The sequence below is a fragment of the Megalops cyprinoides genome, chromosome 21 (assembly GCF_013368585.1).
Source record: "Megalops cyprinoides isolate fMegCyp1 chromosome 21, fMegCyp1.pri, whole genome shotgun sequence".
NCBI classification, from domain to species: Eukaryota; Metazoa; Chordata; class Actinopteri; order Elopiformes; family Megalopidae; genus Megalops; species Megalops cyprinoides.
Genome location: NC_050603.1, coordinates 16763664 through 16778837, shown reverse-complemented (window position 1 = coordinate 16778837; position 15174 = coordinate 16763664). Strand labels below are relative to the sequence as shown.

General features: G+C 44.2%; 1 protein-coding gene across 1 annotated transcript; it reads right to left on the bottom strand.

The window, feature by feature from the left end:
- Nucleotides 1-1247: 1247 nt before the first annotated feature.
- aste1b (asteroid homolog 1b) lies at nucleotides 1248-6518 on the bottom strand. Its single transcript, XM_036515770.1, has 5 exons — nucleotides 6451-6518; nucleotides 4568-5924; nucleotides 3466-3688; nucleotides 2707-2899; nucleotides 1248-2206 (listed from the first exon to the last, which is right to left on the bottom strand). The coding sequence occupies exons 2-5, from the start codon at nucleotides 5918-5920 to the stop codon at nucleotides 1879-1881; spliced, it is 2097 nt and encodes a 698-aa protein (XP_036371663.1). The 5' UTR covers nucleotides 5921-5924; nucleotides 6451-6518; the 3' UTR covers nucleotides 1248-1878.
- Nucleotides 6519-15174: the final 8656 nt, after the last annotated feature.

Sequence of the window (15174 nt, the reverse complement as noted above, 5' to 3'; positions counted from 1 at the left end):
CAACAGAGTAATCAGACGTGGGCCGCCAGCTGGTGATTCAATACGCTGACCTAATGTGTCAACGTGACTTCAGAAGGGTTGACTTGAGGCTGTGTAACATGCCTATGAAGACAATATGCCAATAACTGATTTTAAGCATCCTTTTGCTACCTGTACAATTTATATGGAGATGTTTAAATTAACAAGGATTAACAAGGATTGACAAAAGGATTGACAAAATAATAATCAAATGCTTACCAGCCAGAGAAAAATTACACAGGATATAGATGGCACTGGCAGTAATTGAGGGCGCGCTTCTCATGTTGTACACCAGGTGTCAGAAATGCTACAATTTCAATGAGCGGGCATTTATAAGAACTCCTTGCTGAATGGCGAAGTGCAGGCCTCAATCCAGTCACAGGAACACACTGCATCTTGAACACAACTACTTGCCGTTGGATTCAGGGAATAAAATGCTACAAAGTTCATTTTTCCAATAATAAGATGTTTCTTAGGGTTTGAACATACGATGCTTTCCAGGACCCAGATGTTACATTACATTATTGTCATTTAGCAGACACTATTATCCAGAGCAACTTACTTATAACAAGTTTAATTTGTAACCTTTTGGTTACAAACCCTGCTCCTTACCACTCTGCTACACTGCCACCCCAGTAACAGCATCTACAGCATCTAAAAGGATCATAGTTGAACATAAATGAACACCCTACATGTCCTTTAAAATAACATTTTAAATATCCAAGCCTCCAGCACTCCAATATTTCTGTTTATATTTAAATTCCACAATTTACTTGTGTCTTGCAGTATCCCACTTGAGAAAGAAAAAAAAACAGCAGACTTTAGGTGTGTCTTTCTGTCTGTTTTTTTCATTTAAGGAACCAGGTTTTATTTACCAGAGTTTATTTCCAAATAATTCAGATACTTTCAGTGTCGAAGTTGTGTGCTATTCAGAATAAGCAATAATGAGGCTGTCTGAGAGCTTGACCTTGTCCCCAGGCACAGAATCTCTCATAGCTGCTCTGTACAACCTCTGCTGTCAAAGCAAGTAAAATCAAACTGCAGACTGTACTTTTTTCATCTATAAATGTATCTTGATATTGTTGAGGACCAACATCATATGTGCATCTTTCTTTCTCAGGATGAACAAAATCTAAAATGTGTACAGTGTAAGCATGGAAAAATGTTTCTTGGGAATTTTTTTTACTGCATCGCATTTTATTGCATTATTGCAATGGTTAAAAAACACATGCATTAGACAAGACACTGGCTTCATAGAAATTCTGCAGCTTTGGCAGTCCGCATGAATATATTTAACAGGTGCAACATTTGCAGTTTTTCTGCTCTGTTATAACGTTTTTACCATTAAAATCAAAACATTTATATGCAAAGCTGCTTATGACATTTAAACAGGAAAGTGCATCAGTCCCCAACAAATACAAAAAATAGTACAAAAATACATGTGATAAAAGCCCAAATTTACTGTTAAACTTTGAATTTCGTGGTCCCCTGTACAATATCTATTTCTAACAGCATGTTAGTGCAAGGCATTTTGTCAGTGATTTATAAATAGCCTTACTCTTTTTATACATGTGGTTTCCAAGGCGTTTCCTGCAGTACTGCAATTAGCTGCCACAAGGTTCCAATAGTTAAGGTTTTAAAATATAACCTTTATAAACAGAAATGGACACAAATTCTTTTAAGGGCTCAATTCCACTATACATCTGTTTAGGTAGAAAAAAAAGATAAAATCTTTTCTCACTGTTCTATTAAAATATATTCTGAAGTATGACACAGAAGCTAAGCGTTTCCTGAGCTTTAATTAAAAATGGAATTTTAGTGTGCTGATCACAGTGCAGATCCATGCTGTGGCTACATCTCTTACTCTTCTTCGTCTTCCTCCTCGTCCTCATCCTCACACACCAGCAGTCCAAACCTGTTGACCATGTCCTGGGTGGGCGGGGTTCTGTGAGAGGGTGTGGCCCCGCTCCCCTTCCTCCGCCCCCGGCCCTGCTGCGCCGGCCTCCGCCCTCTCCTGTTCTTCTTGGCGGGGGCGGAGAAGAAGTCCACGCCCACGCAGCTCACCACCGCCCCCAGGATGTCGTTGTAGAGGCGACCGGGAAGAGGGGGTCCCGCCAGCAGCGCCTCCGGGTTGCTACCCGCCCTCATCTCCCTCACGGCGCGGTGCACGAAGGTCCCGCTGTACAGCCTGTCCCAGAGAAACAGGGAATCGTCCCACATGTAGACAATGACTACCACGCCCCCCGCCCCCCCCCTCCAAAAACAGCATTCACTGAATTGTTCCCTTCTAGAAAGGTCAGCAAGCAACAGTAAACAAACAGGGGTCTGAGGAAGGTCGCACCTTCTGCAGCGATCGCACAAGTGCCTAGACATGTGGCTTTACGGAAAGTTCCGCCCGTAACCTGAAACTCTCGATCGCAACATCCACGATGTCATGCAAGGTGGACTTTACCCAATGAAAGCTGGAGCATGTGAATTTGGGGATTTTATCCATTTTTATTTGATTGTGAGGAGTTAGAAAGGAACGAATGAACACCCGCTGCACCAAGCTGTGCACTCATGTTTCTCCTGACCAGGCCGATTCTCTTTACTGAAAGTTTCATGTTCAGCGTGTTCCAGCTTTCAGAGGACCGGGTGCTTGCGGTTAAGAGGCCTTGGTGGAGGAGGAGCGGGTGGCAGATACTGTACCAGGCACACTCTGGCTCTGGGAGAGGGCAGCACAGCAGCTGGTTCAGGTAGAAGCCCATCCACATGCAGGACTGCCACTGGCTGTAGGCGTGAGCCACCTCCAGGTCCAGCCCCTTCCTCTCGCCCTTGTTGACCCGTAGCTTGGACAGCCTGTCATAGACGGCCCTCATGTCTGGATGCCCGGCTGCTGGCCCTAGTACATGGAGGAAAGGGTCAGACAAAACCTTCACAAATGATGACACAGTAGCGCTTGGTATACCCTCCTGTATACCCTGTATACCCTCCTATATTACATTACATTACTGTCAGTAAGCAGGTGCTCTTACCCAGAGCGACTTACATAGGTTGTAGTTTAAATGATGTCCATTTATGTAGCTGGATACTTACTGACCCAATGGGGAATCGAACCAGCAACCTTTTGGTTACGAGTCCTGCTCCTAACCACTGTGCTACACTGTTGCTCATCACACAATCAATGTGATGCATTATAATTACAGACTATATTCCCTTGTATGAATTACAAGCAGTTACATATTGTATGACTGATAGACAGGATGCCCTTATATGGGTTTATATGGACGATAGATAGGATATCTTTATATGGATTTATATGGACAATAGGTAGGATGCCATTATGGATTTACATGGACAACAGGTAGGGTGCCCTTATGTGAATGATAGACAAAGTGCCCTGGCATGGATGATGAACAAGGTGCCCTTATATGGCTAACAGACACAGCGCTCTTCTATGGCTGATACCTGCTGCGCCTCTCTGACCGCCCCTCAGCCTGCACAGCTCCCCGAACACAATCCACAGCAGCAGGGCCTGCAGGAGCTGCAGGGCTGGTTTGGGCTTGCAGCTGCTCAGCCAGAAGCAGGTGACGCACGCCGGCAAGCTGAGGTGAGGGGGGACGGCTCCGGCGGCGCGCTCGTCCACTCCCAGACTCTCCAGGAGAACCTGGAGCCGCGCCGGTAAAGGCACCTGCAACGCAACACAGGAGGCGGAGCGCACACACAATCAACGACCTGGGAAAAACAGTGTCAACAGCAGGTGTTCTGCCTTTGGGAGCTGGGCTGAAGACAATGCATCTGTACGCTCCATGCCTTTACTCACTTCCAACAATCAGACAAGGAAACCCTTAAATAAAGTCCCAGTGCACAGGGCTTGGTGCAAATCAATAAAATGGATCTTTTGGCACTGTGTTTAGGTCAAGTGGTTCACTAAATGAGATCAGTCTTAGGGGAATGTTGGAAAAAGTAACATTCCAGGGACTGAAACACTCTCAAAAAATTGAGTGTGAGCCATTCAGGTCTTACTAGAAGCTTACTAGACACCAGCTTCCACTGAGGACACTAACAGGCTCCTAGCAGGACCTGGAATTACTCAAATGGCTATGCATTGTTATGCAATTGAGTGCCATTTCTGCAAAAGCATTCAATCACATGACAGTCTGCGTGCATGCTTCTGAAATGGAACTGTACACATCCTGTCCCCGTACTGTCGCCGTACTGTCGCTATACTTGCTGTACGGACTTTTGTAAGTCGCTTTGGATAAAAGCGTCTGCTACATAAATAAATGTAAATGTAAATGAAATGAATGAAGTACACTTAAGTAATGCTATGTCTCTTATCTCAGTCCAACTGACACAGCACCCACCCATGTTGTGAAACTGTTTCCAGTTACCTGTGTTGCAAGTGCTCATTAATGCTCAGCTAGTGTGACACCACGATATTCTACATATTTACATAATTATACATACCAATATAAGTTAATGCTCAGACAACAGTATGCTCAACTAGTGCTTGAATAACTGCAGACTGAGCATGTGGTAAAAGCTGCAGTGCTGTGGAGTCAGTTACCTTGTTCAGTGTCTCCAGAGACAGCTGCTGGGGGGATCTTGGCAGAGCTGTCTGAACGGACGACTGCCTCAGGTCAAGATCATGCCTGTCAAACTCCTGCACGCAGCGCGCCGAGCCGCTGTCCGCCGGGTTCGCCGGCCTCCCCGACCTCCCCGGTCCCCTGCCGGCTGGCCCCAGGTGCGTTTTCGGCCTCCCCTCCAGCAGGAGACCGTAGAGGACCTGACGGAGGGGCAGGGAGGCGGCGTGGCTGCTGGGAAGCCGGCAGTTCTCCACCTGCACGATCAGCAGGGCCCTCTGCAGGACCAGCACGTCGATGACAAGCGAGGGCAGCTGGCCCCTGGACAGCGCCTGGAGGAGCCAGTCGGGCAGCGCCCTCACGGGCTCCGGGAGGTCGACCGCCGCGGACAATGCGGCGCCGTCCGTGAAGAAGCGGGCCAGGCTGCTGCCAGAGAGCCTGTACTCCCGCATCCCCGAGGAGAGAAGGTTCCGGATGGGGCCTCGGGGCCCACTCCCCACCACCCTCAGCACCTCGTCCAGGGCCTCCTCAGGCCCCGGGAACTGGGCCAGCCAGTGGAGCAGGCCGTCGATGCGGGCCTGCGTCCTCCCGTGCGCTGGCCGGGCTGACGGCGGGAAGTGGACGCGGCTGAAGAAGGTCTCCATGGCCCGCAGGTTGGTGTAGTCATTCCCGGCGATGACGGCAAAGAGGGGCAGGAGCTCCTTGTTCATGTGGTTGAAGTGTGCGCAGAACTTGTTGACGGAGAAGCGCCAGGCCGGGATGTACCGCTCCGACGAGCCCTTGCAGACGCCCACGTTCTGCCAGTTGAAGAACGTGAAGGGGAAGTAGCCGCCCTTCAGGTCGAAAATGTAGAAGTCGCTGTCCATCGTCAGCACGGCGCAGTTCCACTGGTTGGCCAGGGAGGCGATCTCCCAGTCGGCCTCCGAAACGCACTGGATGAAGGGCACCTGAAGGCTGGTGAGGACCTGCTTGAAGACCTCTCTGGTGAGCAGAGGCAGGACGGAACCGTGCCCCCCCCTTGACAGGGCGTGGGCCTCCTTGATCTTGCTCTGGGCCCGCTGCTTCAGCGTAGCAAACTTCTTGTCAGTGTAGTCGATCCCGCCGTCCAGGACAACAACGGCGCGTATGTCGCAGACGGAGAGGGCATCGAAAAACTGTCGGACGAGGTCTGCAAAGGAGTCGTAGTCGCCCCCGTGCTGCTGGTCCAAGCCTGAGGTGAAGTACAGGCGGAAGTACAAGCTGCAGCCGTCAATGACCAGCGTGGTGTTTCTTAACTTCAGCTCCTTAAAAAACTGCCTGTTTCCTTCCACGTAACTTGTGAGTCCCTGAACCCCCATGATTCTGCAGGAGAATAGACAATGCCAATTGGCAAAGCTGTTGTTTACAGACTGATTCAGACTTTCACCTCCAACTACAAAACTGCTTCCTCATAGCTAATTACAACCCATTATAAATTACTTGACTATTGGCTCCATTAAACAAAAAAGTAAGAATAAAAGAATAACGTTTCCTTTATTATAACAACCTGTTTTTGCTACAAAGTTTACACTCAGATTATCATTGCAGACTGCCAGTCAGTTACTTTTCAAGAGGGAAATTTGAAAGAGGAAAAAGACTCATATTTCCATAAAGAAAAACAGTAAAGCCAGACAGCTAAATATGTCACAATCCTGCTCAGTGAGCTTGGTTAGCACGCACCCCGCTAGTAGTTAGTATAACAACAAGCTAAATGTTCACTGTAAAAGCTGGCGTTGGTTCATTAAGCTAGAAATGAAACGAAAAAAGACGAAAACACGCCATTACGATGACCATCAGAACACTTCGGTGTCTGTCTCATTTATTAAGGTTAACAGTGCCTAGTACTTACCCAGACAGCCCTGATGGCACTCGCTTTCCCTCATGCTACTGCGGCCAAAGCGCTCTCAAACTACAAACACATACTTCCTGTTTTGAAATGTTTGCTTCCGACAGTTAAACAAGAACAACGGAACTGTGGGAAACGTAGTCCTCGCATTAAACAGGGTCGAAACTCGATTTACGGTGTATATTTTTAGATGATAGACTTGAGGTAATGCCACAAATTTTATTTTGGGTTTTCCTGCCAGTCGTTGATGCTGTGCCAGGTATATAGAGAGATAATCTGGTGGAATCTGGTTGCTGTGGTTGTAAGCAAGGTGGAAATGCTTAATGCTCAATGTTAATAGAATTGGACTTTTTTTTATCTCAAGACTATTAATTTATGTTCATTGAAAATAAAGATAAAAGATAAGACTCTACACAAATTTGAGAAGCCCTTGCTGTAGCCACTTATCTGTATTTATTTACACAAAGTGCCATATTGCAGTGGCAGATGTCAGCTGAGAAGATAAGATCTGTTAACTGTTAGTTTTATTAACCATAGAGGCAGTAATCAAACAAACCAAACTGAAATGTTGTGTTAGCTGTATTAACTTTGTTGCTACTTCGTAAAGCAGGGGTTTGCTTTGAAATACAGATACTAATTGTTAATAAAAATAGATAATAAACATCAAGAAAATAAATGTTAAGCTTCTTTTACATCAGAATTGTAAAAATGAATGAAAAATAAAATCAATATTGTGGCTTACCCTGAAAGACTGAGGCTGGTGTGGGCTTCCTCTTTTTCTGGCTGAGACTTTGCCTTCACTTGCAGTGTGCCCAGATGAACCTTAGGAAGCTGAGAAGTAACAAAATCTTTCGATCAAAAGAGAAGACGATGCTATGTGATTACAAAAACAGGGCTATTTTACCAATCGTGAGTGAATCAGGAACTTACATCATAATGATACAAGATCACATGAAGCATTCTTTATACTTGTAAAGCAGTACTAAGGAAATGATGTGTACTCAAGACGAAACCCTAAAAAGATATTGTGACAAAAAATGGGAAGGAGGGAAACTTTATTTTAAGAGTTCCATGGGTGTTAAACTGAACATCTTCTCAACAACCTATTCATGCCTGGAAAGCCAAAAAATACAGATCAGCAGTGGGCCTGGTAGGCCTTCAGGGTAACAGTTACCATTTCAGCTTTCCTATACCCATTAAATTACATTTTCTTCTCAGACACTTTTATCCTTAGCCACTTATATATCATATATTTTTATATTATCCACTTATACAGGTGAATATTTTTTCTCTGGCAATATGCACAAGGGTACAACAGCAGTGCCCCACCTGGGTGTTGAACCAGCACACTTTGGGTTGCAAGCCCTGCTCCTTACCGGTGCACCTGTATCTGCTTGGTGTGATGCCCTCTTTGGAGACAAAGCCATGTAGAGAAGTGTTGAGTGGTCAGCTATTCTTTGGAGTCATAAAACAGAAACCATTTCCCTTGAAAAATGAACCCTTTCAGAACTCTCAGGATCTGTGAAAGCCGCACAGCCACCCCACCAATCACAAACCAGGTTTCCACAACTTGGTCAGTGAAATCAGAGAGCTCAACAAATACAGAGCTTCAGGATATAAATGGTTCTATGGTTAGTGTGATCTAGAAGAGGTCAAAACACAACATGACAACACATTTTATGGAAAAGTGTAATATAATTATATGTGCATATGCATGACTGGAGTCAGTTCAGCATCAATTTCTGAGGAAAAGCCCTCCTATTCCTGCCCATATGCTTTGTTTTCTGGGGCTTTTTTGTCAAAGGCATGCATCTGTTGCTGGCTGCTGCCCCCTGCTGGCTATTGTTGCTGTCTGACACCCTCTGCTGACAGGTCCAGCTCCAGAGAAGTGGTCCATTACCCTAAAACGGATCTGACTCCTGTTCACAAATCCCCACAATTTGTCAACCTACTTCATGATATAAAAAATAGATAAGTTTTGACCAAGAGTCATTCAGGTTTGGTTCACTTTTCAGTTTAACCACAATGCAATACTTTAATGGCCCAATGATTGCCAGTTTAAGAAAAACTAAAAACTATCCCAATTAATTTGCTTTAATTTTGTGTTATGTAAAAACCACATTGTAGTTTGATTGAATAAAAGACTTGGACACAGAGGAACAGTAAAGGGCCATGATACAGCCAGGGTAGCTGTCAAATTGGTTCATTCAGTTGCTTCAAGCAACGTCCACCCAACATCCAGTGACGCTGACACGTTTGATCATCCTGCCAGATGGGAATAATGTGAATGTGAATAAGCCAAGCCGGAATCAGACAGTCAGATCCTTAGTTGAGTGCACCTTTACTTTGGCACAGAATTACACTGTGTATTTGCACTGTCACATACAGCACATTCTAGCAACCGAACTGAGAGACCAGGTCTTTAGGTAACTTGTGGTCATTGTCAAGAATATGGTCCTGAAAAAAAATTGTCCAGTCTAGTCCAGACACCTGATTCCAGTGTTAATTTAGGCAGCTGCTGGGTTTCTTGAACCATAACCTTTTTCTTTAACCTTGAACCATAATAATTTTTTAATGTCATGAATCCTTCATTTTCTGGCAGCTGTCATTAATGTTTTTGCTGCCTCTTTGTACAATCACTCTGATCACCAACTGTATTTTACTTACATGACTGCCACTTTTAAAACAGTTGAATTATTAGACAGCAACAACTGAATATGAAATATGAATTTGGTGGATGGACATTTGTTTTTTTGGAGTCTGTTTGGCATCAGAGGGAATATTTAAAAACATAGATGGGTGTATGCCGTAACTTCTCATACTGGTTAGCATCTAGCTAGTGCTATCTAGAGAATGCTAGGTTATTCGCAGACATGGTGCCATACCATGTGAGCTAATGAGCCAGCTGGCAGTGGTCCGATTGATCTGTTATTCTTTTATCAGTCAATAAATAGAAGTGTAAACTTTGAACATTGGTTAGCTTTATCAAAGATCTGTGAATAGGGAGCTCTCTGAGGCAGACCCACACAGAGCCTTTTCTATGGGTGTGGTTCCACTATCCATTGCTTTCTATATGAACTTCCCCAATCCTTGCCAACCCACTGGTTGTGTGGCTTCATACCACGAAGTGATTATTCTGCAGTAAAACATGTAAAAACGCTGTGGTGATGTTTACTTACAGCATTGCACTATGACAGCATGCCCTAGTGCCACTGACAGCATACCCTAGTACCACTCAGAATAATACTGTGCATCTCACCTACAGTGAGGGATGATGACAGTGAGAGACAAATGAGGGAAGGAAACGTGAATAGGTTCACTCTAATGTGGCATGGACACAAAACTGAAACCCAGTTTGGTTTAAATGTGCCCGGTGTGGTCTGTGGTACGCAGTTTCCTTATTGTGTGCTCCTGCTGTGTGCAGTATCTTACCAGCAATCTCCATACCTCTTTGTCATAATAACAGTCTCCTGCTCATACTATTTGCTGTACATAGATAATGAGATTAATGCATGAATATAACATAACAGAATAGGGAACCTACTGTATGTAGTGCCAGCTCTAAACCAAAGGATGTAAATGAATGGGGCAATAACGCTCCAGGAGTCTATTTATTGGGCCGTTGATCTCATGCATACAATTAATGTACACACTTTCTGCCCAGCATGTAGACTCCAGCATACGAAGAGAATAAACTCTTTCAATCAAAGGGGCCCTCTGCATCCCCATTTGCATCGAACCATGGCTTGATGATTGCATATGTCATGGAATTTGAAGATGGAAGGGCAACTGCCATTCCACTGGACTTCTCTTTGCATATGTGAGTGTCCTTACTTCTCCTGCCGGGCTGTACAATGCATTGCCACTGCACTGCAAAGAAAAGCAATGTGCACTGATCTGCTTCGTGTGACTACTCAAGGTCGGTAGTCTGAAAACACTCCCACAGCACCTTTCTTCTATCATATACCATGTCCCTCCTGCAGTGTAAGACACTAGGTAATGTTCTGACACCATGTACTGCGTGGGTTTTTATTATGTTTCTAAAAACGGCAGGTTGTATAACCTGGGGCCAATTCAGGCTACTTTTATGTTTTAGTACAGTTTATACTACACCACTAATTAGAAAAGTGCTGAAATAGAGGCAAAGACAGACAGTTGCTCTATGGGAGTTGCTTTCACATTGACTGATGTGCTCTCTTTGAGGCCTGCTTTTGGACAAACTCACAAAAAGCCGGGTGAATCTAGATAACACTGGAACAGACTTTGCAGTCAGGGGCTCCAGATTAAACACTGGATTTTTCCGGTTTGGTTTGGCTGGGTGTAGACTCTTCCCTTCTGGCTGTGTGTGAGCAACCAAAAATTATGGCTCAATGAAAGCTGCCTGTTGAAACAAAGGGATACTGAATTGCATCAGTAAATTGGTGATGTACACTATTCAAAAGGATTTGAAACCACAATGGATTTATTTAAAAGGGAACAAGGTAAGAATCAAAAGAGTTAAGCAATAACAATAAATTACTGTGCACTTTTTTGTGAGAGACAGACCCAAAACCAAAAATATTAAACTGTGTTAGTCTATATCTTTGTCCTCTTCCCAATAATAACAACAACACAATATGTTTATAAATGCCCCACCCCCAAACCATGCATCAGGGCACATTCTCCCACAGCCTAAAGGGCAAGTGTGATTGGCAGAGCCCGGCTCCCTGGCCGTGGAGTACTAGTTCCATCACATTGCTGGCCTCATTCAGTGCACTGTCCTATCCGCAATTCAGTGTGAGGAGCTGTTCTGCTACATTGTGCATCCCCTTTGCAAGTACCGCACAGCAGCATTCAAAACCATTAAGAATTCATAACTACCACTTGTTCAGATATATACCTGGTGTCTGAATCAATTATTGAATGTTACAGTATGGTCTTAAAAATGATTGTAATGTGTTATGATCACAACCTTAAAACACTGCTTAGGATCAATGTTGCGTTTGTTACTAAAGACGTGCAACAGGGACAATTTTAAATGCAAGCAGACAAAGTTAAGCGTGTGTGTCTGATCCCTTTGTGAAAGGTGTTTGTGGTCTCACTTCTGGATCCAACAGGGTCTGTGTAAGACAGAGGAGAAGAAGATTCTTACGTGTTAAGTGTGGATTCCTCAAAAGTGGTGCGCGATCATGGAAAGAAAGACAAAATGGAGAAATCACTTCTGACTGCACTGTCAGTACAAACTCTCAGGCACCACTGCTGCTGTATCAGCCTCAATTAATGATTTCAATTTCATGGCACAAAACTGCAGAAATCAATATCTAGTATTGAGTAAACTGTCATACTATGATTAATCATGTAGCTGTATGTATTTTATTGTAAGCGTGTGGTACAAAGTGAACCTTGGTGGTGGCTACAGAGGCTGCTCTGGATATGCTAATAGACCCCCCTCAATGGCTTTACATTAGGGGTGATGTTAACTGGACAGTTAACATTGATGTATTGCCCCTCCTTGCCGTTCTATTTAAAGGAGATGGCTTTTACCTGGATTGTAAAAACACTAATGTGGCACCCTTGCATGGTGTTCCATTTGTAGGTGATGGATTGTCCTCAGAAACTGAAGAACCTTGAGCAGCCCTGCATTAACCATCAAATTATTTTCACTGTATGAATTCTAGTGGTACATAACGTATGTAGGAACTAAAGTTACTTGCCTGTACTGACTTGACTAATGCAGAACTACATTGTACTTCATTGCTCAACGAGGCGGTAGTGTAGCATAGTGGTAAGGAGCAGGGCTGGTAACTGAAAGGTTGCTGGTTCGATTCCCCACTGTGGTGCTGCTGTACCCTTGGGCAAGGGTGCAGAATTGCCTCAGTGAGTATCTGGCTGTATAAAATGTAACCTATGCAAGTTGCTCTGAACAAGAGCAAGAGCTGCTAAATGGCAATGGTGTTGTAGCTCTTCTTGTTTCCCACTATTGACAGATACAAAAGCGAAAACATGCAAAACCGAACACACGAAAGACGCAAACAGGCCCAGCGTGGATCCTCTACCTTTCCAAGCTGGTGATGTTGATATGCACAGCTTGTACAGTGCTTTTCTCCTGGCTTAGTGAACAAATGGCCATTCATCCTGCCCCCTGCTGACTTCCCAGCACAGTTGCCAGGTTTTGTGTTTTTCTGTTGTTCAGCCAATGGAAACCAGCCACCCTCTCAAAAGTATACATTTTACTTCAGGTTTTTCTACTTCAGGTTTTTCAACATTAAGTAAGTAGCTGATAAAAATTAATTGAAAGGAAAAAAAAACAGGTCAAACATAAGAATGGAAAATTATAAAAATGACGTATTGCTTTGGGCTTTTACTCCTGTAAATAAGTGACAATAAAAATAACGTTGAGTACAAATCTGGCAACCCTGCCGGGGATTTTCCAGTCCAAAATTCCATTGTGCTGCAGTCAGCCCTTCTGCTCCCCTTATCTCGGCTCAGTGATAAGAGAATGAACGCTTCACTGTGCACTGAACGGACGTTGGGCGTAGGGAAATTTAGAATCCCATATCCTTTATTTGGCCAGTAATCTTCATGCACTTGTCAGTCCCAATGAGATCTACGTGCAATATCTCTACCGGATGATGCCAGAGGTAGCGCAAACCTATCTGTCTGAACATTTGTGGAAACATGTGTCATTAGTTGTGTATTTTTCTGCTTCCCTTCTCCTGATAGTTTCTTACTACTGATACTGTCACATGCATTCATAAAATGTCTCCTTTTCAAGAGGTGCTGTCACAAAAGAAGAGAAAAAGATTCACTATTAATAGGGAGGCAAAGAATAAATAAACCATGTACCTTTGAGGCACAACATATTGAAACTACTTTTTTCTGTGGGTACCTTGTGAACTCACAAACAGATCAGTGTAAGGTACTGTAATGTCTGTCTAAAAACAAATTCTATACACTAAGGTATAAATATGTCATTGGTCATATGGTCTAGGTCCTGGAGGCTGGGACTCCTCCTAGTGGTGACAATAGGCAGGGTATTGTCAACAGTCTTCTGAGGCTGTAATTGAATGACTGCATGAATGAATGACTGGCTTAAGACGGAAGGAGAAAAAGAAGACAGGGGATGGCACTTCACTGAACTCACACACGACTTTCTCACATTTCTAAATCTTTAGACATAGCACCAGGTCTACATGTGTACATGTCTACATTTTGATTATGATCCACTATGTTTGCTGCCAGTTCTGAGCTAATGTTACTAATGCTAATGCTCTGGTAATATGCACTACGTATACCTTGTCACGGTGGCCTCGCTCTGGATAAGAGCATCTGCCAAATGCATGCATACACACATACACACATACATACATACAGTACATACTCCATCTCCATGCATTCATACATGTTCTCCAGTTGTTTACCCTATGATAAAATGAGACAATCAAAACACCGTTCTCATTAAAGATGTTTTATTTTATGTCATCTTTGTGTTTTGAGCATTGTGCGCTTTCTGATTCACGTATTTTCATTATTACTTGTGGTGATTCTTTTTTTCTACAAAAAGTTTTTTTTTTTTTTTGTTTACCCCCAACAAGGTCCCTCCAGTGGAAAGGACCAGTCCACTAAAGAACGGAGGGGGGGGGGGGCGCGACAACATCCCCCTCCTCTGACACACACACGGACACACAGGGACTCTGGGTAGCTCCGAAAAAAAAAAAAAAAAAACAACTAACAAGCTTGGGGAGAGAGGCAAATTTCACAATGTCCCTCTGAAACAAACAAAACGGCATATTTACTCAATTCAAAGAAGTGGAACAAGCAGGGAACGAAAGGGCGAGATGGGACCATGCTATCAGAAAAGTGGAGAGCAGCCATATACACAGACAAACATTTACCAGAGTAGGGGCGTGCTAACCGAGGTTACACAGACGACGCTAAACTACTCGGGGAGAAATGAAACGGAGCAAATGCAATGAAATGGCTATACCCACACGAGTGTGTACGCAACACGTTTCAACTTACGTCTTTTTCAAGCAGCGCGGAGAAACTCGTATAAATATCTGCTCGCTTTGTGTATGTGGCTGCCCGTCACTTTTTCCGTCTCGAATCAAAGAACAAACCCAATTTTTTTTTCCTTCCTTTAAAAAAATCCTGTTGTGGGCAGATATGCCGACTTAAGGTGCACCTAACTGACCCCCACTGACCGATCCAGTTTCTATGGATCAAATACGCTGTTTTTCTTATGGAAATGTTGTCAAACACACCCTCTTCAATATCTGAACAAATTGTGCTTTTGTAAATCTTACAGTTTGCACAGTCAATGTCCAGCTTGGGTTGCGACTTGTGAATACAGGATTCTTTTCTTTTGCCTGATGGTGCGTCCAGATTTTATCAGTGACTATTTTGGGAGAGGCCTGCATTTGAGTAAATACAGTGCTGAAGCAGCCAAAACAGATCTGCCCAAGTACAAGCCAAGACAGACTGACAGCCTGCAGTTTGTTACTGAAACCCAACAGAACATCTCAGCACAGATACCAAAACGAGAACGAATAAAAGCGTACGAGAAGTAAATGAATACAACCAAACATAAAAAAACAAACGAACAAAACGAACCAAATACACTACGCAGACTGGGCTGTTCAACCATGCGTGACTTCCACCGGTGAAGTGGACTGGGGGGGAGAAGGGGCCAGGTGATGGGGGCGGACCCCGGCTGGGCCCGCCTCCGCCTGGCTGCGAGTGGGCGTG